At 39.5% G+C, this 27,668-nt stretch overlaps 1 protein-coding gene across 5 annotated transcripts in view; it reads right to left on the reverse strand.

Annotated features, from left to right (window-relative positions):
• Positions 1-27,668, reverse strand: part of LOC124798133 (alpha-N-acetylglucosaminidase) — a 366,096-nt gene that overhangs the window by 255,003 nt on the left and 83,425 nt on the right. For 3 of the 5 annotated variants that reach the window (XM_047261401.1, XM_047261398.1, XM_047261399.1), the window contains exons 9-10: positions 16,454-16,538; positions 1,954-2,103 (exon numbers count right to left, since the gene is read on the reverse strand). In XM_047261401.1, coding sequence (XP_047117357.1) covers positions 1,954-2,103; positions 16,454-16,538 — 235 coding nt within the window. Of the gene's footprint in view, positions 1-1,953; positions 2,104-16,453; positions 16,539-26,575; positions 26,655-27,668 lie in introns of all 5 variants that reach the window. The other 2 variants (XM_047261402.1, XM_047261400.1) reach the window with 1 other exon arrangement.

Raw genomic sequence — 27,668 nt, forward strand, 5'->3', positions numbered from 1 at the left:
CGGTGTTCTGCATGGCTGACACAGACAGGGAGAGGGATAACAGGAGCGTTTGAGTGCAATTGACATCTACAATGTCTACAGATGGGGCTGGCATTGCAACTCAAAGACATGTGCTCAAATCTCATGCACTTGAAGCACCACATGGAAAGGGGAAAATATGATTTCACAGTGCATCCCAACATCATCACCTTGACATTTTCAGGCAACGAGTCATCTTCAAAGGTGGCGATGAAGGCCCCAGTGTCAACCCTATTGTCCTTTGACCTTCTCTGGACACAATTCCAAATTGGCATGTAACTTGTAACCGGTCTGTAAAAGGAGGTCACAGTGGGAAACGATACCCTATGCCCCACTGAGACTGTTATGGAGAGTGATAGTTATAAGAATGTCACACATCTTATCAAAGGCCTGCAACGCTGAAAACTAAGTATTGCTGGGAGTATTTCTCCCCATTTCTTGGCTCTATGTTCATCCCACAGCGCACCCAGGGAAGGAAACATTGTGGAATCATATCTCTCCACATTGTATTAATCCTTTCCTTCCAAAGAGACTGCTGGGGCCATGTGGCCATCAACAGAATAAAGTTTAAGCCAATTCATTTCAAAGTCATCAACCTTGGTACCACCGATTACCCCCACGGGCACCAACCTGCCACAGCAATGGCTATCTGGAGCATTGCCCGGATTCCCCATGCCCCAGCAATGACAGACACATACTTCTTGGCATAAATAGGGAGTTTTCAGCACAGTCACCAATAGTCCGATACTTCCGTGGTCTGGGGGGCTACCACCATGCAACCACCCCCCCACCCCCCCCAACAGGATGTCTACCGTGTTGGGTTTTCGGTGTATCATTTTTGCCAGAAAGGCAGCTGGCAAAGATAGAAAAGCACAAAGCTGGAAATGTAAATTTCATTGGGCGAACTTTCCTGCATGATCCACACTACTGCAAAATTTGGAATAGGAATGGTTGATCAAACTCAACAATGAGAACCACATGGTGAAGGATGAAAAGCTGCAGAACATGCCAGAAGCTGTATAATGTGCCAGAAGAGAGAGAGAGAGAGAGAGAGAGAGAGAGAGAGAGAGAGAGACTACTGTAATCTTGCCCACCAAATACTTATTAAATAGAGACAATTACCAAAAAACTGAGAGAGAGAGAGAGAGAGAGAGAGAGAGAGCATCCCTCGACAACAGTGACGTGTGTGTGTGTGTGTGTGTGTGTGTGTGTGAGGAGGGGGTGCTTTCTTAAGAAGTCTGAAAGCTAAGCAATTTTCCATTTCTTCTTCATACCTCTTGTATTATGTGGGGACCAGTCTATCCACGTTTACATATTATCATTCAGATAATTTCATTTCTTTATAACGTTTGTTATTTTAATAACCCATGCAGGTTATCAACAGATTAATGAAATATTTCTACTACTTATCCACTGATTATTGCAGAAAAATTAAATTTTAATACCTCATTAATGTCAAGTTCATCACATAGGGGGTATTAACTCAAATGGACAGGGATGAGGCAATTTAGCCATAGCCACATTAAAGAAACCACTCCAGTATTTTTCCCAAATGATTCAGGAAAACTACATCATCTAAATCTAGCCAGATGGTGTTTCAAACCTTGCTAATCCTGAACTCATGACTAATACCTTAACAACTACACTGTCTCGTTTCACAGTCACAGCAACTGTGAAATACTAAGAAGAGGACTTTTGCATGTGGAAAAGTTCTGTTCTGCACAATTAAGATGGAATGTATAATAGGCTAATGCAGGTAGATGAATACAGCAGTTTAAATCCAAATAAATTCCCATGGTGAATATGATCTAAGAATCTCATCATAATGTGTTAAGACATAGTTATTAAAATTACAAAATATTGCACAAAATAATGCTACTGATTTCTAATCACCCAGTTGCTTTTTAAAAGGTACTGGCCATCATTGTTACTTACACGGTTAACATTTTCAATAGCACCATAGAGACCCAGGGTGCCACCAAAATTATGCAGCATGCACCAAATAAATGGCTGACCAAAATACGAATCCAGTTCTTCGTAATGTGGACTGAGTTCAGACTGCAAGTCCAGTACAATCATACGACCCTGAAACGGAAGATACAAAGAATTATATTACACACCAATCATTCAATACAGGACTATAACATAAGATAATGCTGTTTGTCAAATTATTAGTACAGGAAGAAAGCTCCAGTGAAGATTAATGAATGTGTCAGATAAACAATAAACAAGTATTAGTGGGCGAACAGCAGTTACTAAGTATAGCTGGGAAAGTAAATCCTTTTTCAAAAGCAGCAACTTACATATTATTGTATAAAATTCTCATTTATATACAGGAAATACTTCCCGAACAAAAAGAGAATACGTTACTGTTTTGATTGCAGAAGAGTTTGGTATTCGTTCAAATATCAGAAAAAGTGTGTAGTATAAACTAGGTTTCAGGTATAAACTACAAGAAAGACATCAACAAAACAATGTTCATTGCCCCTGAACTTGCTTAATATATTCTTATGCATGACAACTACATAAATGCTGTTATATCTAAGACATAAATGAATAAGGGAAAAAAAAGTTTGCATGTGTGATAAAGAACGAAATACTGACGTATTTCTTGATTTCCATTTTGTCCTGTGCTGCTGTCTCAATCCACTTTTCTGACAGCTTTGTGACTTAATCTTAGAACTGTCTTGCCCATACAAAAACTTTCTTCTGTTTTCCAAGGTAAATGGACCTGTGTCTTTCAAAGCTACTGTTTGTATCATCTTCTGTTTGTGACTGTGTCTTCTTGAAGATTTGTCTTCTTGACATGACAGTCACTTCCTCATGTATACTTCTACAACTCTAAGCTTTCCACTAATAAAGGATCCTCTGTTTGGCAAGAAACTTCTCAATGGTTCACACTCTCAGATATTAACAATAACTCACTGATGTTTCAGGCACAACAGAAATCACAGTTTTGATGTTCAATGATGATGTAAAACTCAGCTTGCTCAGTTCATTCATAAGATCCAGAAGGCTGTAAATAGTAGGGACCAGGTTGATTCTGTGTTTATTGCCATCTGGCAAGTGTTCAGTACACATTCATACAGTCACAAGGTAAACAAAATACTTGCTTATAGAATACCGAGACAGATATGTGAATTGAAGACTTCCTCTCAAATAGAACTCATCACATCATTCTTACCGTACAGACATCATCAGAAATGAAAATACACACATCAAATAAAGTTTTCCATCACCTCAGTTCCGCAAGCTCCGGAACCTGTACAGAAAATTGGAAAAAGAGATCAACATAAACATCATTTCCGCCCGTTTTATTGCTCATGAAAACCACACATTGCATGTTGCACCACCATACAGCGAGACCTTCAGAGGTGGTGGTCCAGAATGCTGTACACACCGGTACCTCTAAGACCCAGTAGCACGTCCTCTTGCACTGATGCATGCCTGTATTCCTCACGGCATACTATCCACAAGTTCATCAATGCACTGTTGGTCCAGACTGTCCCATCCCTCAACGGCAATTCAGCGTAGATCCGTCAGAGCGGTTGATGGGTCACATCGTTCATAAACAGCCCTTTTCAATCTACCCCAGGCATGTTCAACAGAGTTCATGTCTGGAGAGCTTGCTGGCCACTTTAGTAGAGGCATGTCGTTATCCTAAAGGAAGTCATTCACAAGATACGCACAATGGGGGCACGAATTGTCATCCATGAAGACGAATGCCTTGCCAATATGCTTCCGATATGGCTGCACTATCGGTTGAAGGATGGCATTCATTCACATATTGTACAGCCATTATGGTGCCTTCCATGACCACCAGCGGTATACGTCAGCCCCACATAATACCACCCCAAAACAGCAGGTAATCTCCACTTTGGTGCACTCGCTGGACAGTGTGTCTAAGCCGTTCAGCCTGACCAGGTTGCCTGCAAACACGTCTCCGACGATTGTCTGGTTGAAGGCATATTCGACACTCATCGGTGAAGAGAACTTTGTAGTGATTCGAGAATTTCTGTGTAAATTCTGGAACCACTCAGCCTTCTACCGTCTCAAACACACGATATTCTGGATATGAGTGAGGGTGGTAGAATCCTACCTTCTGCATGTCACATTTTTGTGTGTGCAGATTTAAAATCAGTCGCGGGAAGAGAGTAGAAACAGCGGACGAATGGCACCGACAAGTACCTCTTGGGCAATCCATAAATGGTTTAGTGAATGTGTAAGAAGAACCATGGAGTTTATATGCAGCTCTGTGCTTATTGTGTCACTGACTACTGTTATTAAAACAAGGACAGTTGAAAAAGATCTCTTAAAAACTCTTGACATAACGTTGCCATAGGCAAGACTTATTTTCTGATTCGTGTTAAGAGAAGTTATGGTATCTAAGCCAACTTTCTTTTAATTGTAACCCAATTTGTTTCTGACGTTCTGCTGTACAAAAAACTTACAGGAAGTTACATATTTATGCGTAAAGTGTGAGTTTTATTGTGTATGGAGGTCAAATACATCGTTAATTGACAAAAAGTAAAGTTTGTATGTCTACTTATTTCATTAAGTAGAAAGAGCCTACAAATTCCTGTACCTAGCGTTAGTTGACGGAGAAGAAGTCAAGAGGGTTTCCAGCAGCCGGCTAGCCAGTAAAGAAGAGTGGCTGCAAGTTCCAAGTTTAAATCACCTCATAAAGAAGTGGAAGGTGGTTTTGGGGAATAATCCGATATAACGCAGATTCACATTCACACTTTAAGTCTTTAGAACGTTAGAACATGATGCCAATCCTGAGCGGTCCATTCAGCATATTGTTGGGCCCATCTGTACCACGCTGCATGGTGTCATGGTTGCAAAGATGGACTTCGTCATGGACGTCGGGAGTGAAATTGCGCCTCATGCAGCCTATTGCACACAGTTTGAGTCATAACACGACGTCCTGTGGCTGCACGAAAAGCATTATTCAATACCGTGGCATTGCTGTCAGGGTTCCTCCAAACCATAATCCGTAGGTAGCAGTCACCCACTGCAGTAGTAGCCATTGGGCATGTCATCGACAGTTCCTGTCTCTCTCTGTCTCCTCCACGTTTGAACAACATCGATTTGGTTCACTCCGAGATGCCTGGACACTTCCGTTGCTGAGAGCCCTTTCTGGCACAAAGTAACAATGTGGATGCGATCAAACTGCAGTATTGACTGTCTATGCATGGTTGAACTTCAGACAACACGAGCCGATTACCTCCTTCCTGGTGGAATGACTGGTACTGATCGGCTGTCGGATCCCCAGCGGCTAATAAGCGCTGCTCCTGCATGGTTGTTTACATCTTTGGGCAGTTTAGTGACATCTCTGAACAGTCAAAGGGACTGTGTCTGTGATACAGTATCCACAGTCAACATATATCTTCAGGAGTTCTGGGAACTGGGGTAATGCAAAACTTTTTTTGATGTATGTAGTATCTGATGCAAGTCAAGTATGATAGGACCATTACTGTTCACAATATACTGGATGTGTCTCATGTGTCATCAGGTGCATTTTGTCTAGTGTTTTGGCACATATTTTCAATTTTAATTTTGCAGTGTGTAGATGGAGTCAGTCTAAACAAATACTTCTCACCATGTGTTTCAACAGAAAATGTCAATCTGTTTCTTACTACAAACCAAATGTTTATCAAGATACGCCCATTCAATAGAATGGTTTCAAATTGGGATAGTGTGATACTTGGTTTAAGTGGTACATGTTAACAGAGCAGGCAAACTGAAAAGACAAAAATAACCACTACTCTAACAGGGGCTGTGCAACACTGTTGCACAGTGTAAGCAAACAACACAGCTCATTTCCCTGTCTCGTGTTGGACCATACCATGCAGTCTTCCTGATTGTTGACTAATTGATTCAATACACTTTGCACTATTACTCAGATCAAAGGGATACAACCAAATGTCATACCCTGTGACAGACAATCTGCTGAAATGGGCCACATCAATGTTAAGGAAAAACGATTAGGATTTAATGTCCCGTTGACTACAAGATCACTACAGGAGATAGATTAGATTACATTAGATTCAGTTTTCGTTCCATAGACCTAAAAAATAAGATGATTCTCATGGGTGTGGAACATGTCAGAAACTATAACATAAAAAACATAAAACATTTGAATATAATACTTACTACCCTGATCATTTGCCAGGAGATAGTCAAAATAGGTGAATACAATACAGTAAAATGCAACAGCTAATATTTACAGAATTAATACACTGTCAGAACGAAACATTGTCATGCACTATTAATAAATTTATCAAACACAAAATACGTAATGTTGACGGTTGTGACAAAGTGCTGTCAAAACTGAAATCAAACAGACATTTTTACTTAAGCTGGCCTAACAGTCTCTGTTACAATATTCACTTATAGAGTAGAAGGAGTTGCCTATCAAAAAGTCTTCCAAACATTGTTTAAACCATGCTTTGTCTGAAACCAAGTTGCTGGCAATTTATTGAAAATGTGTGTTCCTGAATATTGCACTTCCTTCTGCACCAAGGTAAGTGATTTTAGGTCTTTATGTAATTTGTTCTTATTCCTAGTATTGCTATTATGTTTTGAGCTATTGGTTGGAAATAAAGATATATTACTTGCAAGGAATAAATATACTGAGAAGCAATGGTTAGAATACAACGTTCCTTGAATAGGTTTCTACATGATGTTCTTGAATTTACACCACAAACAATTCTTATTACATGCTTTTGCATGCTAAAAACTTTTGCTCGGTTTGATGAGGTACCCCAGAATATGATCCTGTATGACGTAACAGAATGAAATTAAGCAAAGCATGCAAGCTTTTTTATATTTATATCTCCAACATCTGACAACATTCTCACACCAAATACAGATTTGTTTAGGCATTTAAGCAGTTCTGTGGTATGCCCTTCCCAACTAAATTTATTATCGAGTTGTAGTCCCAGAAATTTAACAATGTCAACCTCTTCAATCTGCATGTGTTCATATGTTATACACATGCTGGAAGGAAACCTCTTACAGGTTCTGAACTGCTTATAGTAGGTCTTTTCAAAGTTTAATGAGAGTGAATTAGTTTTAAACCATTTATAAATGCCAGTGAAAATTTGATTAGCAGTTATTTCTAAATTTGTACTTGGCTTGCTACTTATCGCAATGTTTGTATCATCTGCAAACAAGGCCATTAATGTACACAAGAAAAAGCAATGGACCCCAGATGGAACACCACATGTAATTAATTCCCAGTCAGATGAAGACTGACTGCTTACTGCACAGGTATTTCGCAATGACACCCTTTATTTCCTGTTAGATAAGACACAAACCATTTCGCAGCACTACTGGTGACACCATAATATTCTAATTTACTTAAGAGAATGGTGTGGTTCACACTGTCAAAGGCTTTGACAGGTCACAGAAATTGCCAGTAGCCTCTAATTTATTATCTAATAAATTAAGTACACTCTCACTGTAAGCATAAATAGTTTTCTCTATATCAGAACCCTTAAGAAACCCAAACTCTGACTTGGACAATATATTATTTGTAGTCAGATGCTTAAGGAGCCACTTGAACACAACCCTTTCAAATATTTTTGAGAAAGCCGGCAAAAGTGAAATTGGTCAATAAATTGATGGTATCTCTTTATCCCCCTTCTACAAGAGGCTTAACTTCAGCATATTTTATCCAGTCTGGAAATGTTCTGCTGATAAGAGATTGATTGCACAAATAACTTAAGATAGAACTCAACTCACATGAGCACTCTTTGATTAACTTCATTGATATGTTATCATAACCACTAGAACACTTAGATTTTAAGGATTTTATGATGGATGCTACTTCATTTCCATTTTACTGAAGTTATTTTTAAAGACTGGCTCAGATATTCCGTTGCACTGTTCACCAAACCTGATAACCCCAAGCTGTCAGTAACAGAGACAGTAATTGAGACAGGGCAGGGAGGGGGGGGGGGGGGGCGGCACAGAGGAAAGTCAGCCATGTCCTTATCAAAGGAAGCATCCCAGCATTATCCGTAACAGATTTATAGACTGCACAGAAAACCTAATGTGGATGGCTGAATGGTGTCTAGAACCACTATCCTCCCAAATGCTATTCTAGTGTCTTACTATTGTGCATAAGCAGCAGCCAGCAGCAAGTCGTACTCTGAGCTCACTTATTTGTTTCATAGTTTAATTCTTAATTTCTTTGTGTGTTTTTGGGTATTTGCATAGTTTAATTCATAAATTTTGGGTGTCTTACAGCATTTGAGAGTTGCAGCATCGTGTTTTAGTGCCTGAATAGTGTAAATTCGCGTAGTTGTCAGTCATCTGTTTTTGTTTTGAATGGCCAGTGTCGGCTGGTCACAGCCAGTGAGCTCCCTGCAGCCATTGGATAAGCAGCAGCCAGCAGCAAGTCGTACTCTGAGCTCACTTATTTGTTTCATAGATTACTTCTTAATTTCTTTGCGTGTTTTGGGTACTTGCATAGTTTAATTCATAAATTTCGGGTGTATTATAGTATTTGAGAGTTGCAGCATCATGTTTTAGTACCTGAATAGGGCAAATTTGCATATTCATCAGTCATCTGTTTATTTTGAACGGCTTGTGAGATAGAAGAGAGGAAAAAAATTGTTATTGATGGATAGAGACTGTGCCTGTTGTGTACGGATTCAGGGGGAATTGGCCATCGTCCGTAAACAGCTGGAAGCTGTGTTGGCTGTGGTCGACAGGCTCCAGGCTGTTGCCCTGGGTACAGTGACATTGGGACACACGAGGCGATCGCTTTGGCGCCTCTGGAACCTGTAGCATCGCCTGGGATCTCTGATGCCACCGCACCCTCAGATTCGGACGTCCCTGCCCATCGACACTTGCCTGACGGTGATTGGCGAACTGTGGCGGGGTCGTGAATCCCTGGGCGGAAGGCAAAAGTCAGTGCTGGCCACAAGGCTGTACCCTTACGCCTCCGTAACAGGTTTGAGGTGCTGCCCACAGCTGAAAGTACTTCTGAGCCAGCAAGGGCGGCCTCGCCTGTTGCAGCAGTGGCTGGTCTTCCTGAGAGGTCTGGACAAGTGCAGAGGGTGGGATTACTTGTCACAGGGGCAGTGGTTAGCACACTGGACTCGCATTCGGGAGGACGACGGTTCAATCCCGTCTCCAGCCACCCTGATTTAGGTTTTCCGTGATTTCCCTAAATCACTTCAGGCAAATGCCGGGATGGTTCCTTTGAAAGCGCACGGCCGATTTCCTTCCCAATCCTTCCCTAACCTGAGCATGAGCTCCGTCTATAATGACCTTGTTGTCGACGGGACGTTAAACACTAACCACCACCACCACCACCCACCACCCACCACCACCACCACCACCACTTGTCATAGGGAGCTCCAATGTTAGACAGGTGATGGAGCTCCTTAGGGATATGGCAGCTAAGGACGGGAAGAAAGCCAATGAGCATTCCGTGTGCATACCAGGGAGAGTCATCCAAGATGTGGAAAGGTTCCTCCTACCAGATGCCATGAAGGGTACAGGGTGCAGCCACCATCTGCAGCATCGTCGACAGGACCGAGTGCAGACCTTTGGTACAGAGCCGAGTGGAGAGTCTGAATCAGAGGCTCAGACAGTTCTGTGACCGTGTAGGCTGCAGATTCCTCGATTTGTGCCATATGATGGTGGGGTTTCGGGTTCCGCTAAATAGGTCAGGTGTCCAGTACTCACAGGAGGTGGCTACATGGGTAGCAGGGGCTGTGTGGTGTGTACTGGGTGGTTTTTTTAGGTTAGACAATCTTGGGAAAGATCAAAAAGGGCTCCAGTCTCAATGGGAACAGGGTACAGAAACGACAAGAATCGACCAAGCAACAGTTGGTATAGTAGTTGTAAATTGTTGTAGCTGTGTTGGAAAAGTACCAGAGCTTCAAGTGCTGATAGAAAGCACTGAAGCTGAAATTGTTATATGAACAGAAAGATGGCTAAAGCCGGAGATAAATTCTGCCGAAATTTTTACAGAGGCGCAAACCGTGTTCAGAAAGGATAGATTAAATAAAGTAGGTGGTGGTGTGTTTGTGTCTGTTGATAGTAGTTTATCTTGTAGTGAAGTTGAAATAGATAGTTCCTGCGAATTACTATGAGTAAGGTTATACTCAACAGCCGACCCAAAATAATAATTGGCTCCTCCTACCGACCCCCCGACTCAGATAATATAATAGATGAACGCTTCAAAGAAAACGTGAATCTCATTACAAATAAGTACCCCACTCATACAGTTATAATTGGTGGAGACTTAAATCTACCCTCGATTTGTTGGCGAAAATACATGTTCAAAGACGGTGGTAGACAGAAAACATCTTCCGAAATTGTACTAAATGCTTTCTCTGAGAATTACTTTGAAGCCCACACTAATTGTAAATTGTTACCTCTTAGCCAGAAATAATCCCGATCTAATAGAGAACATCATGACAGATACAGGGATTAGTGAACACAAGGACATTGTAGCAAGGCTCAAAACCACTACAAATAAACACAAAATATATCTATTTAAACCAGCAGATAAAAATTCGCTTGATGCCATCCTAAGAGAGAGTCTCCATTCCTTCCAAGCTAATTATGTAAGTGTAGACCAGTGTTCTGACAAGTTTTGTATCCCATGGTGGATCAGTCCTGTCTCTTATTAACTTATGCGATATGAATTGACCTCAACAACAACAGACCAGATATGGCTCAAATTCAAAGATGCAGTATCGACAGCAATAGACAAATTAATACCGCAGAAGTTAGTAAGAGACAGGACTGATCCACCATGGTATACAAAACATGTCAGAACACTGTTGCAGAAGCAACAAAAAAAGCATGTCAAATTCGGAAGAACGCAAAATCCCCAAGACTGGCTAAGTTTCATGGAAGCTCGAAATTTAGTGCGGACGTCAATGCGAGATGCTTTTAATAGTTTCTACAATGAAATATTGTCTCAAAATATGGTAGAAAACCCAAAGACATTCTGCCCGTATGTAAAGTACACCAGTGGCAAAAAACAGTCAATACCGTCACTGCGCGGTAGTGATGGAAATGTTACCGATGATGGTACCACTAAAGCGGAGTTACTAAATACAGTTTTCCGTAATTCTTTCATGAAAGAAGACAAAGTAAATATTTCAGAACTCGAAACCAGAACAGCTGTTAGCAAGAGTGACATTGTTCTTGTTGTTGTTGTTGTGGTCTTCAGTCCTGAGACTGGTTTGATGCAGCTCTCCATGCTACTCTATCCTGTGCAAGCTTTTTCATCTCCCAGTACCTACTGCAACCTACATCCTTCTGAATCTGCTTAGTGTATTCATCTCTTGGTCTCCCCCTACGATTTTTACCCTCCACGCTGCCCTCCAATACTAAATTGGTGATCCCTTGATGCCTCAGAACATGTCCTACCAACCGATCCCTTCTTCTGGTCAAGTTGTGCCACAAACTTCTCTTCTCCCCAATCCTATTCAATACTTCCTCATTAGTTATGTGATCTACCCATCTAATCTTCAGCATTCTTCTGTAGCACCACATTTCGAAAGCTTCTATTCTCTTCTTGTCCAAACTAGTTATCGTCCATGTTTCACTTCCATACATGGCTACACTCCATACGAATACTTTCAGAAATGACTTCCTGACACTTAAATCAATACTGGATGTTAACAAATTTCTCTTCTTCAGAAACGCTTTCCTTGCCATTGCCAGCTTACATTTTATATCCTCTCTACTTCTACCATCATCAGTTATTTTGCTCCCCAAATAGCAAAACTCCTTTACTACTTTAAGTGCCTCATTTCCTAATCTAATTCCCTCAGCATCACCCGACTTAATTAGACTACATTCCATTATCCTTGTTTTGCTTTTGTTGATGTTCGTCTTATATCCTCCTTTCAAGACACTGTCCATTCCATTCAACTGCTCTTCCAAGTCCTTTGCTGTCTCTGACAGAATTACAATGTCATTGGCAAACCTCAAAGTTTTTACTTCTTCTCCATGAATTTTAATACCTACTCCGAATTTTTCTTTTGTTTCCTTTACTGCTTGCTCAATATACAGATTGAACAACATCGGGGACAGGCTACAACCCTGTCTTACTCCCTTCCCAACCGCTGCTTCCCTTTCATGCCCCTCAACTCTTATAACTGCCATCTGGTTTCTGTACAAATTGTAAATAGCCTTTCGCTCCCTGTATTTTACCCCTGCCACCTTTAGAATTTGAAAGAGAGTATTCCAGTCAACATTGTCAAAAGCTTTCTCTAAGTCTACAAATGCTAGAAACGTAGGTTTGCCTTTCCTTAATCTTTCTTCTAAGATAAGTCGTAAGGTCAGTATTGCCTCACGTGTTCCAGTGTTTCTACGGAATCCAAACTGATCTTCCCCGAGGTTGGCTTCTACTAGTTTTTCCATTCGTCTGTAAAGAATTCGTGTTAGTATTTTGCAGCTGTGACTTATTAAGCTGATAGTTCGGTAATTTTCACATCTGTCAACACCTGCTTTCTTTGGGACTGGAATTATTATATTCTTCTTGAAGTCTGAGGGTATTTCGCCTGTTTCATACATCTTGCTCACCAGATGGTAGAGTTTTGTCAGGACTGGCTCTCCTACGGCCGTCAGTAGTTCCAATGGAATATTGTCTACTCCGGGGGCCTTGTTTCGACTCAGGTCTTTCAGTGCTCTGTCAAACTCTTCACGCAGTATCGTATCTCCCATTTCATCTTCATCTACATCCTCTTCCATTTCCATAATATTGTCCTCAAGTACATCGCCCTTGTATAGACCCTCTATATACTCCTTCCACCTTTCTGCCTTCCCTTCTTTGCTTAGAACTGGGTTTCCATCTGAGCTCTTGATATTCATACAAGTCGTTCTCTTATCTCCAAAGGTCTCTTTAATTTTCCTGTAGGCGGTATCTATCTTACCCCTAGTGAGATAGGCCTCTACATCCTTACATTTGTCCTCTAGCCATCCCTGCTTAGCCATTTTGCACTTCCTGTCGATCTCATTTTTGAGACGTTTGTATTCCTTTTTGCCTGTTTCACTTACTGCATTTTTATATTTTCTCCTTTCATCAATTAAATTCAATATTTCTTCTGTTACCCAAGGATTTCTACTAGCCCTCGTCTTTTTACCTACTTGATCCTCTGCTGCCTTCACTACTTCATCCCACAATGCTACCCATTCTTCTTCTACTGTATTTATTTCCCCCATTCCTGTCAATTGCTCCCTTATGCTCTCCCTGAATCTCTGTACAACCTCTGGTTCTTTTAGTTTATCCAGGTCCCATCTCCTTAAATTTCCACCTTTTTGCAGTTTCTTCAGTTTTAATCTACAGGTCATAACCAATAGATTGTGGTCAGAGTCCACATCTGCCCCTGGAAATGTCTTACAATTTAAAACCTGGTTCCTAAATCTCTGTCTTACCATTATATAATCTATCTGAAACCTTTTAGTATCTCCAGGGTTCTTCCATGTATACAATCTTCTTTCATGATTCTTAAACCAAGTGTTAGTTATGATTATGTTGTGCTCTGTGCAAAATTCTACCAGGCGGCTTCCTCTTTCATTTCTGTCCCCCAATCCATATTCACCTACTATGTTTCCTTCTCTCCCTTTTCCTACACTCGAATTCCAGTCACCCATAACTATTAAATTTTCGTCTCCCTTCACAATCTGAATAATTTCTTTTATTTCATCATACATTTCTTCAATTTCTTCGTCATCTGCAGAGCTAGTTGGCATATAAACTTGAACTACTGTAGTAGGTGTGGGCTTCGTATCTATCTTGGCCACAATAATGCGTTCACTATGCTGTTTGTAGTAGCTTACCCGCATTCCTATTTTCCTATTCATTATTAAACCTACTCCTGCATTACCCCTATTTGATTTTGTGTTTATAACCCTGTATTCACCTGACCAAAAGTCTTGTTCCTCCTGCCACCGAACTTCACTAATTCCCACTATATCTAACTTCAACCTATCCATTTCCCTTTTTAAATTTTCTAACCTACCTGCCCGATTAAGGGATCTGACATTCCACGCTCCGATCCGTAGAACGCCAGTTTTCTTTCTCCTGATAATGACATCCTCTTGAGTAGTCCCCGCCCGGAGATCCGAATGGGGGACTATTTTACCTCCGGAATATTTTACCCAAGAGGACGCCATCATCATGTAATCATACAGTAAAGCTTCATGCCCTCGGGAAAAATTACGGCTGTAGTTTCCCCTTGCTTTCAGCCGTTCGCAGTACCAGCACAGCAAGGCCGTTTTGGTTATTGTTACAAGGCCAGATCAGTCAATCATCCAGACTGCTGCCCTTGCAACTACTGAAAAGGCTGCTGCCCCTCTTCAGGAACCACACGTTTGTCTGGCCTCTCAACAGATACCCCTCCGTTGTGGTTGCACCTATGGTACGGCTATCTGTATCGCTGAGGCACCATAACCAACACAAATTCAGAAAATATCGTTTTTGTGCAACACAGCTAGCTCTTTATTCCCATGAAGTAATGAGTGCTATCGAGAAGGGGTCTCAGAGCGATTTCATATTCCTGGATTTCCAGAAGGCTCTTGATACTGTTCCTCACAAGCGACTATTAATCAAATTGCGTGCATATGGAGTATCGTCTCAGTTGTGTGACTGGATTCGTGATTTCCTCTCAGAGAGGTCACAGTTCATAGTGACAGACGGTAAATCATCGAGTAGAACAGAAGCGATATCCGGCATTCCACAAGGTAGTGTCATAGGCCCTCTGCTGTTTCTGATTTATATAAATGATCTAGGTGAGAATCGGAGTAGCCCCCTTAGATTGTTTGCAGATGATGTTGTAATTTACTGTCTAGTAAAATCATCAGACAATCAATTCCAATTACAAAATGATCTAGTGAGAATTTCTGTATGGTGTGAAAAGTGGTCATTAGCACTACAAAAAGAAAAGTGTAAGGTCATCCACATGGGTACTAAAAGAAGTCAGATAAATTTTGGGTATACGATAAACCGCACAAATCTAAGGGCTGTCAATTCAACTAAATACCTAGGAATTACAATTACGAGCAACTTAAATTGGAAAGACCACATAAATCATATTGTGGGGAAGGCGACACAAAGATTGTGCTTTGTTGGCAGAACACTTAGAAGATGCGACAAACCTACTAAAGAGACAGCCTACATTACACTTGTCCATCCCCTTCTGGAATATTGCTGCGTGGTATGGGATCCTTACCAGGTAGGATTGACAGAGGACATCGAAAAAGTGCAAAGAAGGGCAGCTCGTTTCGTGTTATCGCGCAATAGGGGTGAGAGTGTCACTGATATGATACGTGAGTTGGGGTGGCAGTCACTGAGCTCGAACGGGAAGATTTAGGTGTTTCTTCTTCCCACGCGCCATTCAGGAGTGGAATGGTAGAAAAGTATTATGAAAATGGTTCGACGAACCCTCTGCCAGGCACTTAAGTGTGAATTGCAGAGTAACCATGTAGATGTAGATTGTGCCACCTTTCTTGGGGTTTTCAACGTGATGTCACTGAAAATCTCAGTGAGCAATTTTATGTATGTATAAATAATTTGATGATTATATTTTGGAGTAAAATATTTAAAAAGAGAGGTGCTATAAAAATTATTTTCTGTCTTCACCTACCTCCAGAACTTTAAACTGCAGACACTTTCTTAGGCCTACAAAATCAGTCTTTAAAATATTGTCTAAGTTACTTTCCAACAACTGGAAGTCACATTCAAGCTGACAAGAGCACATTTAAAACTCTTTTACAAAGTACCTATATCCACAATTCACAGGCCTAGTCATTTTGAATATTCTGTGTAACTCAACAGTTAATAAGGTAGTAATGTTTACTTCAATGGGATCTAATGTTGCAGATCACAATTAGCTCACTCTGCAATCGTTATATTTGTAACAATGGAAAGTTCTATCAAGAAAACTAACAAATATGAGAGTGAATTGCCTGCTAGTACTTACATTCAGGAGGCTAAATGTTTATACTGCCAGTACAGAGACATAAAGGTAAGACTAATGACATTACACTAGCTTTTGGCACCAATGTTTCTTCATCAAGAAGCAGAGAGAGATAGAGGGGTTAAGGTTGAAAAGGAGAGGCAGGATACAAAAATGTTTTACAAACCACCATTAGTTTAACTACAAATGTTGGAGGAATATTACAGAGTATAACTGTTTTGCTTACTTCCAGAACTTAGTATCTAGAATTCTCTAGAATTAAGACAAAACTAGAAAGAACACAGACTACAAGTTTACCTCCTATATTAAATCAACCACACAGCACAATTAATACCCTTCTCCCTTTCCCCCAAATTATACATCCCTCATTCACATCTTTATCTTTCAATTAAATACATTGAAAAGGTATTCAAAATTAATTTACATGAGTATGATACATAATACAATGAGACGACGACACTATCTCAACTTACTTTTGGAACTGAAGAAATATAAGCACGTACTCTTTCAACAGTCCAAAATGATTGCTCATGTACAAAAGCCCAATTTTGCAACATCCTAAACAACAAAGAAAGCAAAAGAAACATGAAAACAATGTGCACCAGTTACACAAATGCATGAGCATAGATGACAAACTGAATTCTGTGTGAAGATTCATGTGTCTTTGTAATTATGTTTGTAGTCATACACATGCATGCTGTTTGAGCTCCGCAGTTGTCCAGCATAGAGGTGCTGAATACAACTGATAGTTTGTCTTTCAAAATTACAAAACACAAGCTAAAATACTGTGTCGGTGTTTGCTTGATAAAAGCAAACTCTGTGTTATTTTTAATTGATCACGACAATCTTCAGTATGCTTTTACTCATGAGCACATACCAAATCACAAAAGAGTTACAAACTGTATACACATAACATAGAGACATACCATATTAAGTGGACATGAGAACTGACAGTCACAGACATTATGAAAAAATACTGAACTATCATGCAGTTTACTGTAGAAAATACATTGCAGCACTTGACAATGGCCTTCATTCTACCACAGTACCGTGCGTGTGTGTGTGTGTGTGTGTGTGTGTGTGTGTGTGTGTGTGTGTGATATAAGGGCACTAAACTACAAAGTTATCAGCACCCTCACAGAATCATCTGAAAACTCAATCCCCAGGTGCAGTGCTCTAAAGTTTTAGATATGCGGGCTGCTCAATCATATGTCACTCCCACTGCCACACTACATTTCCCTTTGCTTTTCGCTCATTATCTTTATTCATTTCCTCTCCCTCCCTATTGTGTTGTATTTTAACAAAGCGTGAACATGACATTCACTGACATGAAAAACCCTACTTCATTTCATTTAGAGGTTGAAAGGAAAAAAAACAAGAGTGACCTTCAAGATACCATCCTAGCTTTCACAATGGTTTTTGAGTTTTCTCTCAAGACTGATGATGATTTGAGACTCTTTCCTCCCTCTCTTTTACATATCCAATATTTCATTAGTGAACAGTATCACATGCTCTTGTTAATTTTTCTTTTCCAAAATACATTCGTCATACCATGCACTAGTGCATGTGAATGTCGAGCGCGCCGAGTGTGGTGTCACCGCATGTCCATGTTTGTTCGCCTGTCAACTGTATTAGCGTGACCCGGCCACTGGAGGCCGCCTGTGGCAGATGTTCTCAAGGCGAGGTCTCCACTGCAACGTCTGCCAGCAAGTCACTCATATATACATGCACAATGCAGTGCTAACTGAGCCCTCTTTTATGTCCTTCCAATGAGTCATCCATATCTGTGTACTTTGAGTTGTTACATGGGAATCTACAGGAGTCTGTTTTCTATTACTGTTAAGTGTTCCATGAATACAGTCATATTTGTGTTACTTGAACCGGTCTCATGTACTATGTAGTTACATGATTGGCAATGAGTTTGGAATGCTTCCTACATGTGCAATCTTGAAGTGCGGTTTCACGATATTTATTAATTATGGATGCCATGCTTACTTTGGCTGTGACCACTTTCTTGACTTCCATTAATGGACAGGGTACCGTTCCACCGGTCCATCCACCCACATTTCCTCAATGTGATGATTCACCCGAGGATTGGGATGCTTACAAAAAAAAAGGACTCTGACAGTATCTTTTGGCTTTTGGTGTGAAGATTTGAATTTGTCCAGAGTCTTCTTCCTTTCGTGGATTCTGCCTAAGGTGTGTCATTTACTGCGTCAGCTTACCCCTTCCCAAGAACCGGCAGCTCCTACTTTTGATCACATGTGCAATTTATCGTCCAATTACAAACAAATGCATGTCATATTGGTGCGAGTTGAGTTCTATCAATGCCGCAAGGAACCAAACCAATCATACAGGGCCTGGCCAGTCGAACTTCATGGCCTTAGCTGTAAGTGTCAATTTGTTACTGATGCCCATAACTACTCTTCTACAGACACTGCAGAGTGCGACAAAATTATTTGTTTAGCTCTGAAAACAGAAGTGCATCCATCAGAAGGCTTTACTCCGTGAAAACCCTGCATATAGCACCATCATCTTAAGTTTATGGGGCTTCCATTAACAGACAGGATACTGTTTCACTGGGTGACCAAACTGAAGTGTGATGTGATGTGATGTGGCAATAGTGTTACGCGACGTGCCCAGCAGGACAACAGATAACTTACACAAGGAAGTGGAAGTGGCGGCGGTAAACATGTGGGCCCAGTGCCAAGCTGACCAAGGCTGGGCCAAGCAGCTGCAACCGTCACAGCACCAGCATCAGCATTCTCTGTTTTCATCTTGTCCTTTCTGTCTTACCCAGCAGAAATGATGAGCATGCCCTAAGCACTGGGCTATGTGTAATTCTCACCGGAAGAAAAGCCATATCACTTCTGTGTGTCATTCACTGATGACTACTCAGGATATGGACGTGGACATAAATTGTGTGATTTCAATACTTCTGACTACCCCCAAGTTGTTTCTCAAGTTCACTGTTTTTCACATGTGATATGGTTAAGTCAACACAGGTGCTGCAGTGACATAACTGAATTCTCAAACCTATGTGAGTTTAGGCTCACCGCCGTTGACAACTGCCACGTGGAAGCTCATCATTTAAATACTGCACTGGTGGGACAATTTACAGCACCTGCCTCTTACATGTGGGTCAATCCATACCAAGTGGTCCAGCACTGGTTGCTTGACCATCTCAGAAAAATGTTATATTTGCTGGGTGAATTCCCCAATGTTTAGTAGCCACAAAAATGTTTTTAAAAAATTTATTGTTTATTATTTTGAAATGGCGGCCATGTTTGTTCCAGGCCGCATGCGTTTTTTTCGTATTTGCAAGCATCTACATTTTTTACAATTATTCAGTAGTGGATTGTCCTAAGCCTTTCAGATCAAATGCATTTAGTTCAACACACTCTGGCCTACAAATTAACATCATTATCAGTTAGCTGAATGTATTATTTAATATATTTTAATAGTTCAAAGTTGTCAGCCACAAACAAAAAAACTCAATTTTTGAACAGTAGTTTTCCAAAGAAAGATAAATTTCTCAGCTTTAATATTTTTTCTGCTATTACACTGTATAGTATAGTTACTTTTTATAGAGTATCACTGATGAGCAGCTTACACTTTAAAAAATAAATGTAAAAAATGGATTTTTTTAATTTTTCCATTTTGTGGTCTGCGATATCTTTGTTGGGGGGCCACGTAAAAATCTGAAAATTTCATAGTTAATAGACCTTTATGATATCAAACTTCAGTATAAATTTCAACTTTGAGATTCATTTGGAAGTTATGGAAAAAAATATTACAGACACGAGTCAAAAATAATAAAGTATACCAACTGCATAATGTAACACACCACATTACACTAGCTAATGATTATTTGTCAAAACAATGCTGCAGTAATTGTTTCAGCAGGCTAACAATTGCACCTGCAAGCCTATACAAGATAAAACACCAAGTGCCTTGATTGCAAAAATTGAGTGTCAGAATGTCTTGTTAAGTTAACAAGGCAATTAGTAAAAGAACAGGGAATTTTACCAGCATTACAAAAGAAAAGTGCATCTAATTTGGTAGATGAAAACACAGTCAATAAAGTTATTAAGTATTATGACGATGACAATAACAGCCGTTTGATGTCTGGCAAAAAAGACTGCGTTTCTGTGAAAAAAATGGTTCTAAGATTCAAAGACAAAAAAGGTTAATATTGTGTAATGTAAATGAACTATTCACTGAATTTAAAAAAGAAAATCCTGACATTAAAATTGGAAGATCAAAGTTTTGTGAGTTGAGACCAAGATGGTGTATTGTTGTAGGGGCATCTGGCACCCATAATGTTTTTGTTTGTTTGTATCATCAGAATGTAAAGTTGATGATAGATGGGGCAAATCTTAGAGTTGACTATATTGACCTTCTGGAAGTTATGGTATGCAATATTGACAGTTACAATTGCATGATCAAGGGAGAATGTGAAGATTGTCCAGGCAAACAAGCCTTACTTGACACGTTTGAAAAATCCGAAGAAGACGATTTGATGCCTGACAATATAAAATACAAACAATGAGTGACCCAAGACAGAACTGAAATGGTGACAGTCATAAAATCATGAGCTTCTGTTTGTCTGAGAGGTTTTGGCTGCATTTAAATTTGCAGTGAAGTTCTCTTTGCTTTCGCAGTAGTTTCCTAACTTTGTTGTTGAACCACAGTGGGTTTTTCCCGCCCCTCACAGTCTTACTCGGCACATACCTGTCTAAAACGCATTTTACGATTGCCTTGAACTTTTTCCATAAACACTCACTATTGTCAGTGTAGGAACAGAAATTTTCGTTTTGATCTCTTAGGTAGTCTGAAATCTGCCTTCTATTACTCTTGCTAAACAGATAAACCTTCCTACATTTTATTATATTCCTATTTACTTCCATATTCAGGGATGCTGCAATGGCCTTACGATCACTGGTTCCCTGTTCTGCCCTTACAGAGTCGAAAAGTTCGAGATCTGTTTGTTATCAGTAGGTCCAAGATGTTATCTCCATGAGTTGGTTGTGTGTTTAATTGCTCAAGGTAATTTTTGGATAGTGCACCCAGTATAATGTCACTCGATGCTCTGTTCCTACCACCCGTCCTAAACATTTGAGTGTCCCTGTCTATATCTGGTAAATTGAAATCTCCACCTAAGACTATAACATGCTGAGGAAATTTATGTGAAATGTATTCCATAGGAAGGTCTGAATTACCACATATGACTGTTTGGCGTGTGTTGAGAAACCGTTTGCGTTTGAAACTGTACAGATTGATGATCATTGTACAAACAATAAAAGACACTGATAAAATTGCTCGCAAGAACTTCTGTGCGGATATGTTAAATTGATTACATAAGGACGAACATTTCTTGGACAAAGTCATCTTTTCTGACAAGTCGACCTTCCACTTAAGTGGCAGGGTTAACACACGTAACTGTAGGATTTGGGGCAGTGAAAATCTACATCAAACATTGCAACATGTTCGTGATAGCCCTAAACTGAACGTTTTTTCTGCATTGAGCAAGAACAAACTGTACGGCCTCTTTCTTTTCTGTGAGAGAACCGTCAACAGATCGATGAGGGTGACCAAGAATGAAACATTTACTTCATGCAAGATGGTGCAACATCCCACTACCTGTCTGACATCCGAGATTTTGCTCGTGACTGCTTTCCAGGTCAATGAATTGGTCACGATGCACCAATTCCTTGGCCTCCACGTTCCCCAGACCAGACACTACTCGATTTTTTTTTTTTTTTTTTTTTTTTTTTTTTTATGGGGATTAATCAAGGATATCATGTTTGTACCTCCTGTGCCGGCTTAATTTCAAAACTTCAAGCTAAAATGTCTTGTTGCTGGGATGATGTTTCACCTAAGCTTCTAAATGAATATAGAGTAATTAGTGAAGCCTCCGACACATTTAATAAATATCTCCCTCTGCCATAGAGAATTCCCTATCTTTTGAAAATCACTGAAATCCTACCGGTGTATAAGAAGGGAATAAAAACTGACATGAAAAGCTATAGGCCAATAACTTCAGAGCTTTAGAAATTATTACAGAAAGTAATATCAAATCGATTTGAGGCATATTTCTTCAAACATAATCTATTTAACAATCTAAAGCATGGTTTTAGGAAAGGAATATCTACTGTAACAGCAGCAGCAAATTTTATACATGAAATATTAAAGAAGCTAGATCAAGAAGACACGGTAACAGGCACCTTCCTGGATATGACTAAAGCTTTTGATACTGTGAATCATACAATCCTATTGCATAAATTAGAAGCATATGGGATGAGAGGGGTAGCCTTAAAACTACTTACCTCCTATTTGAAAGACAGGAAACAGTATGTCACGATAACTTATAAAAGAAATGAACAATTGGTAAAACCAACCAACAAGATACTTCAATGTGGTGTGCCCCAAAGAAGTGTATTGGAGCCATCCTGTTTCTTGTGCACATAAATGATTTAATTGAAACCCAAAACTGCAAGGTTGTAAGCTATGCTGACGACACATCTTTTATCAGCTGGGGCCATGATATACAAACTACAACAAACACTAGTGAAATCAATTATAATTTTCTGTCAAGTTATCTTACTGCAAATAAGCTACTCGTAAATAAAGAGAAGACAGTGACAATGCAATTTATGCTTAGCTATAGTCAGAACATAGATAGATCTCTACCTACACCTCCATTGGCCCTTAGCTATGGAAACCAACACAAATTTTTAGGCATAACTATTGACGAACACCTGTCATGGAAAGAACATATAGACCATATTTGTAAGAAAATCAGTAAAAATGTGTATATACTGAAGAGGGTCTCAGCCTTCCCAGACCATGATAGCTTGAGACAAATAAACTTCGGAGTGATACGTCCACATCTTCAGTACGGTACTGAGATATGGTGTGAGGCACCAGCTGTCTATACAGACAGTCTCTCCAGACCAAAAAAAAAACACACACACACACACACACCACTAAGAGAGATACCCAAGATAAACAGGAGAAAGCCTTGTAGAGATATCTCCAGGAAATATAAAATACTAACCATCTACTCCATGCACATCCTGCAGGCAATAATGTTTGTGAAACAGAATCCAGAATATAATATAGCAAACAGTAATGTACATAGGTAGAATACACAAGGAAGGGAAAATTTTCACAGAATTGCAAGTAAAAAAAAAAAGGCTGCAGACCATAGTCTGCATACAATACGAACCATATTTTGTAAGACTTCCGTCTGACCTCAAGAGAGCTAATTTACACAGTTTAAAGATCAAATTTACGCATTTATTAATAGACAAAAGCTGTTACTGTAGAAGATTCCAAGCTGTAATTTCCCTTTATAAAACAGTGTACGTAGCATAAGTTTGTTTTTGCAACACAAAAATGATCATTTCTCATCTTACACACTATATCTCTCTGTAAAACAGCATATATAACATAAGGTTGTTTTTGCAACAAAAAAATGATGGCATTTATGTTAACAAAACATTTGTATAAGTGAACTAAAATCTATGACAATGTTCGAAAACTGTGTCCGAAAACTGACTGATACATGGACAGCAAACAAATAAATAAATAAGCACAGCCAGCTAGGGTGGCAAACTACAAGTCTGTCCATACTGTGTTTCAGCCTCGTTGCCTCTTATTTCTAATCTTCAATGAAACAGTTTCACCATCACAATGAATCATGTTTCTTCTTAAGGGGGCAATAACAATAACAATAATAATAATAATAATAATAACAATAATAATCACAGAGGTATAGTCATAAATAGTTATAATAAATGTTGGTGAAATGAACTTTTATTTATCAATACATTGAGGCACTTATCCCAAAGAAGTCAGACCATGCTACATCTACTTCACTTAATGTACACTATATTTGTATTCCTTTTGGTCCATCAATAACAAGCAGCTGCATTCACTATTCTTGGATTGGAGCAAGGTTGCCTGCTTTCCTATTTGCTGTGTTGCAAACCACTTCAATTTGGCATCAGAAGTGAACAATTTGTTAGTTAACACATCATAAAAGGCCAGAATGCACATCACACACACACACACACACACACACACACACACACACACACACACACCTACCTACGCTCGACGGGGTCAGCACTCTCACATGGTATTCAACAGGCTTGTAAAACTCCAAACCTCAATTTTTTTAAAACAGAAACATGAAACATGAGAAGTACATCATAGTGGAGCAGCATTTGATACATCTTTAGAATTATACAGTGGTGTGAAAAATGAGCAAAATTGGTGACCCAAAGGGCGTATGCTTCCCTTGGAGAGAGTTCGAGAACCATTGTTCTAGGGCAAGATACTTCTTTCACAAGAGCTGAACAGGGGAAAGGAAACAGACTACAAAAAATGTTTAAGCACACAGGATCCATGACTAACATAGGGAAACAAAGAAATCAAGGAACAGCAACATCTCCAAGTTGCTATTTGTCGCATTACAGCATTCTGTATCTTCTCGATTTGTCAATCAGAGCTAGTAAGTATATTTCTTCCTAATGCCATCTTCGTCCTTTACTCTGTCTTTTATTACATTTGTTGTATTTTCTAATTTGTCATCCTTTTCTAATTGTTCAAACGATCTCCACCATCTTTTGCCATTATCATGCTTTCGCCGCCCTCTTGATTCTGTAAAATGTGTTCACTCCCATTCAATGTCTGCTAATGCTAACTATCTTTAAAAATATCAGCAATAATCATTTTATTATGGCCTAAGGCATATCAGACTGTAAGATCCAGCTTCAGATTTTTAAAATTTTATTTTAGAGGAAGAAAGATTATTGTTTAATGCCCTGTCAAAGATAAGGTCATTGTCTTTAAATACGTCTGCTTGTGTCTGTATATGTGTGGATGGATATGTGTGTGTGTGTGCGCGAGTGTATACCTGTCCTTTTTTCCTTTTTCCCCCCTAAGGTAAGTCTTTCCGCTCCCGGGATTGGAATGACTCCTTACCCTCTCCCTTAAAACCCACATCCTTTCGTCTTTCCCTCTCCTTCCCTCTTTCCTGATGAGGCAACAGTTTGTTGCGAAAGCTTGAATTTTGTGTGTATGTTTGTGTTTGTTTGTGTGTCTGTCGACCTGCCAGCACTTTCATTTGGTAAGTCACATCATCTTTGTTTTTAGATATATAAGGTCATTAGAGATGAACAAGCGAAGACAGAGGAACCGTTCCAATATTTTAATTTAGGGAAATCTAAATCTGGATGGTCAGGCATGAATCTGAACAACCATCCTCCTAAATGAGAGTTCCGTGTGTTAACGGTAAGCCATCTGGCCGTGTAATTTTATTTCAGGAGCTCAGGTGTAACCTGGTGAAGCAGATGTGTGTGAGACACATTTATACAGATAAATAGAAGGGAATGAACTGTGAAATTCAACATATATTTACATCTGACAGTAAAAAACTGAAGAGAGACTTCCTGTTTTGGGTATAATAAGTTGAGCTTAAGTGTTATCATTTAGCTCTAAGATCACACAGCAGATGGCAGCATATACACATTGTCAGTAATGATCACCTGTATTTTTAAAATCTGATTCAGCAAAATCAAGGTGAGAAGATACTTGAGAATCAAGTCAGTTTGATCAGAAATCATCGTATGTGGGAGAACAAAAGTGCTCCATGTTTCCAGCATGCAACATGACTTCTTACAAGAACGAATATGCACTCAGTAAAATTAGAAAATTAGGCTCTTATCATAGTGTATGTAGAAATATTGCACAACAAAAAAGTTGAACATGATTTTAAGCAGGACTAAAATAAAATTCTCTGAGGCAATCACAGGCAGTTCCAATCTTTCTTTCTTCTTTTCTTTCTTTTATGAGTGTTGGGCTTCAACATTGTTAAATGAAATTAAGGTATCCCAAATGGAGTTTGGCATGTCAAGAACATATGTGATGTCATCTATAAAACCAGCAGTGCCTACACAAGAACTAGGTGTGCAACCATCTACTGAAAATGAAAAGAACATAGTGAAATAGATAGAATATGTGCAGTTAAAGCCAAAGCTGGAGCCTGAAATAAATTCTGTCCCACTACTCTTCTGACATAATATTTGCAAGAAATCAAATCAAGATGGTGATACCAAAACAGAATGTTCTGGCCAAAGCCTACTGAAACAGGTGGAGGAAAAAGCAGAAGACCCCAACAGTGGCTCAATCACAGTCAATTAAAACAAAGGCATGGCACATGAAATTACATCATTCTGCAAGCACTAAGGAACTGGATGACGAGTGCAACTAAACAGATATAAATTTAAAATGATTCAAAAGAATTATATAGGATAGTTTTGTAGAATTATGAAATAACTTTTGGTTTGAAATTTAACAAACAGGAAAATGTTTTCTTGCTTACAAGGGGAACTTATAAATAGTAAAAAAATGTTTTACAACAATAATTACAATAGGAAGCAACAATGATGGGACCACTAATTGCTATACAGGGTCACGATGATTACTGAGAACTGAACAATACAGTAAGAACAACACACTTTCTAAAAATGACTATTCAACAAATCACTGCAAAACACGTCAACACAGGCACATTCATTACTTACGGTTGGGACAGCAGTAAGATATGCCTGTGCTCTTTCCACTGTCCAAAATGCATCACGAAAAAGCCATCCTTGAAGCATCCTGAGCAAAAACAGACACAAAAGAAGTAAATATTCATGAAAACAATTGTATCTCATGATATTTATGTATCAATGTTTAGAACTTGTAACCATGGTGTATAAGAACCATTAGGAAAACGGCAGATTGTATCATTATAACAGACACATATAAGCATTATAGAGGACGAAAAAATTTCATTTAAAGTATATGCTTATCTGACAAAAAATCTGTCTAATGAAAAATGAAACTAATAGCACTTTCAAGTGCCTACATATGACAGATACAACCACTGTGACATTGTAGTCCAGTGTTCCAAGTACAGCAGTGCCAAGAAACCCGTTTACAAACAAATGAATTTAACATGGCAGTCAAGAGATGATTGTAACAGACCAAGACCACTGGCATGTGCCTTTGCTCATACCTAAAAACTGGTTCCTTAAGGCAATAATTGCTGCAGGAAGCGAACACTGGTCCTTTCCTACATATTTCCAAATGAACACTTGGAAGAAAATTGCATCAAATATATAGTTGGAGCAATGTTGCTTTCATATACCTTCCTCACATCAACCCGCAAAGTTCCCTGGTTACGAAGGATGAATGGACACCCTGCCATCCTCTAAATGATGTGCATTTTCATATTCATCTTAAATCCCAGGAAGTCTTTTAGGAGGACTGTGATGCAGAGGATGGAAGCTGGAGTATGTGCTGTGATGTCGTGACGATGGTTTAAGTAGTCAGGGCTGTGCCCTCTGAAGTGAAAGTTTCCTTGAATTGGAGTAGCTACATGGAACTGATCATGTTTTCAGTGTACCCGTCATTCTAATGAGAACCCCACCTTGAACAGCCTTAGCTTTTAATCCTGACGAAAATCTGTGTATTCACAGAGATGGCATCCACACAATATGGCTGATATGCAAGATGTTGTCACGTAGAAGAAGGTGTAAGTAGATGAATGACGAACACTAACTTCACTTAACAAAGGTTTATTCAGCACTTGCACATACAAGAGCGTGGAGCAAACTGCCTCTGGCCAGA

The sequence above is a fragment of the Schistocerca piceifrons genome, chromosome 5 (genome assembly GCF_021461385.2).
Source record: "Schistocerca piceifrons isolate TAMUIC-IGC-003096 chromosome 5, iqSchPice1.1, whole genome shotgun sequence".
In the NCBI taxonomy this organism is placed as follows: domain Eukaryota; kingdom Metazoa; phylum Arthropoda; class Insecta; order Orthoptera; family Acrididae; genus Schistocerca; species Schistocerca piceifrons.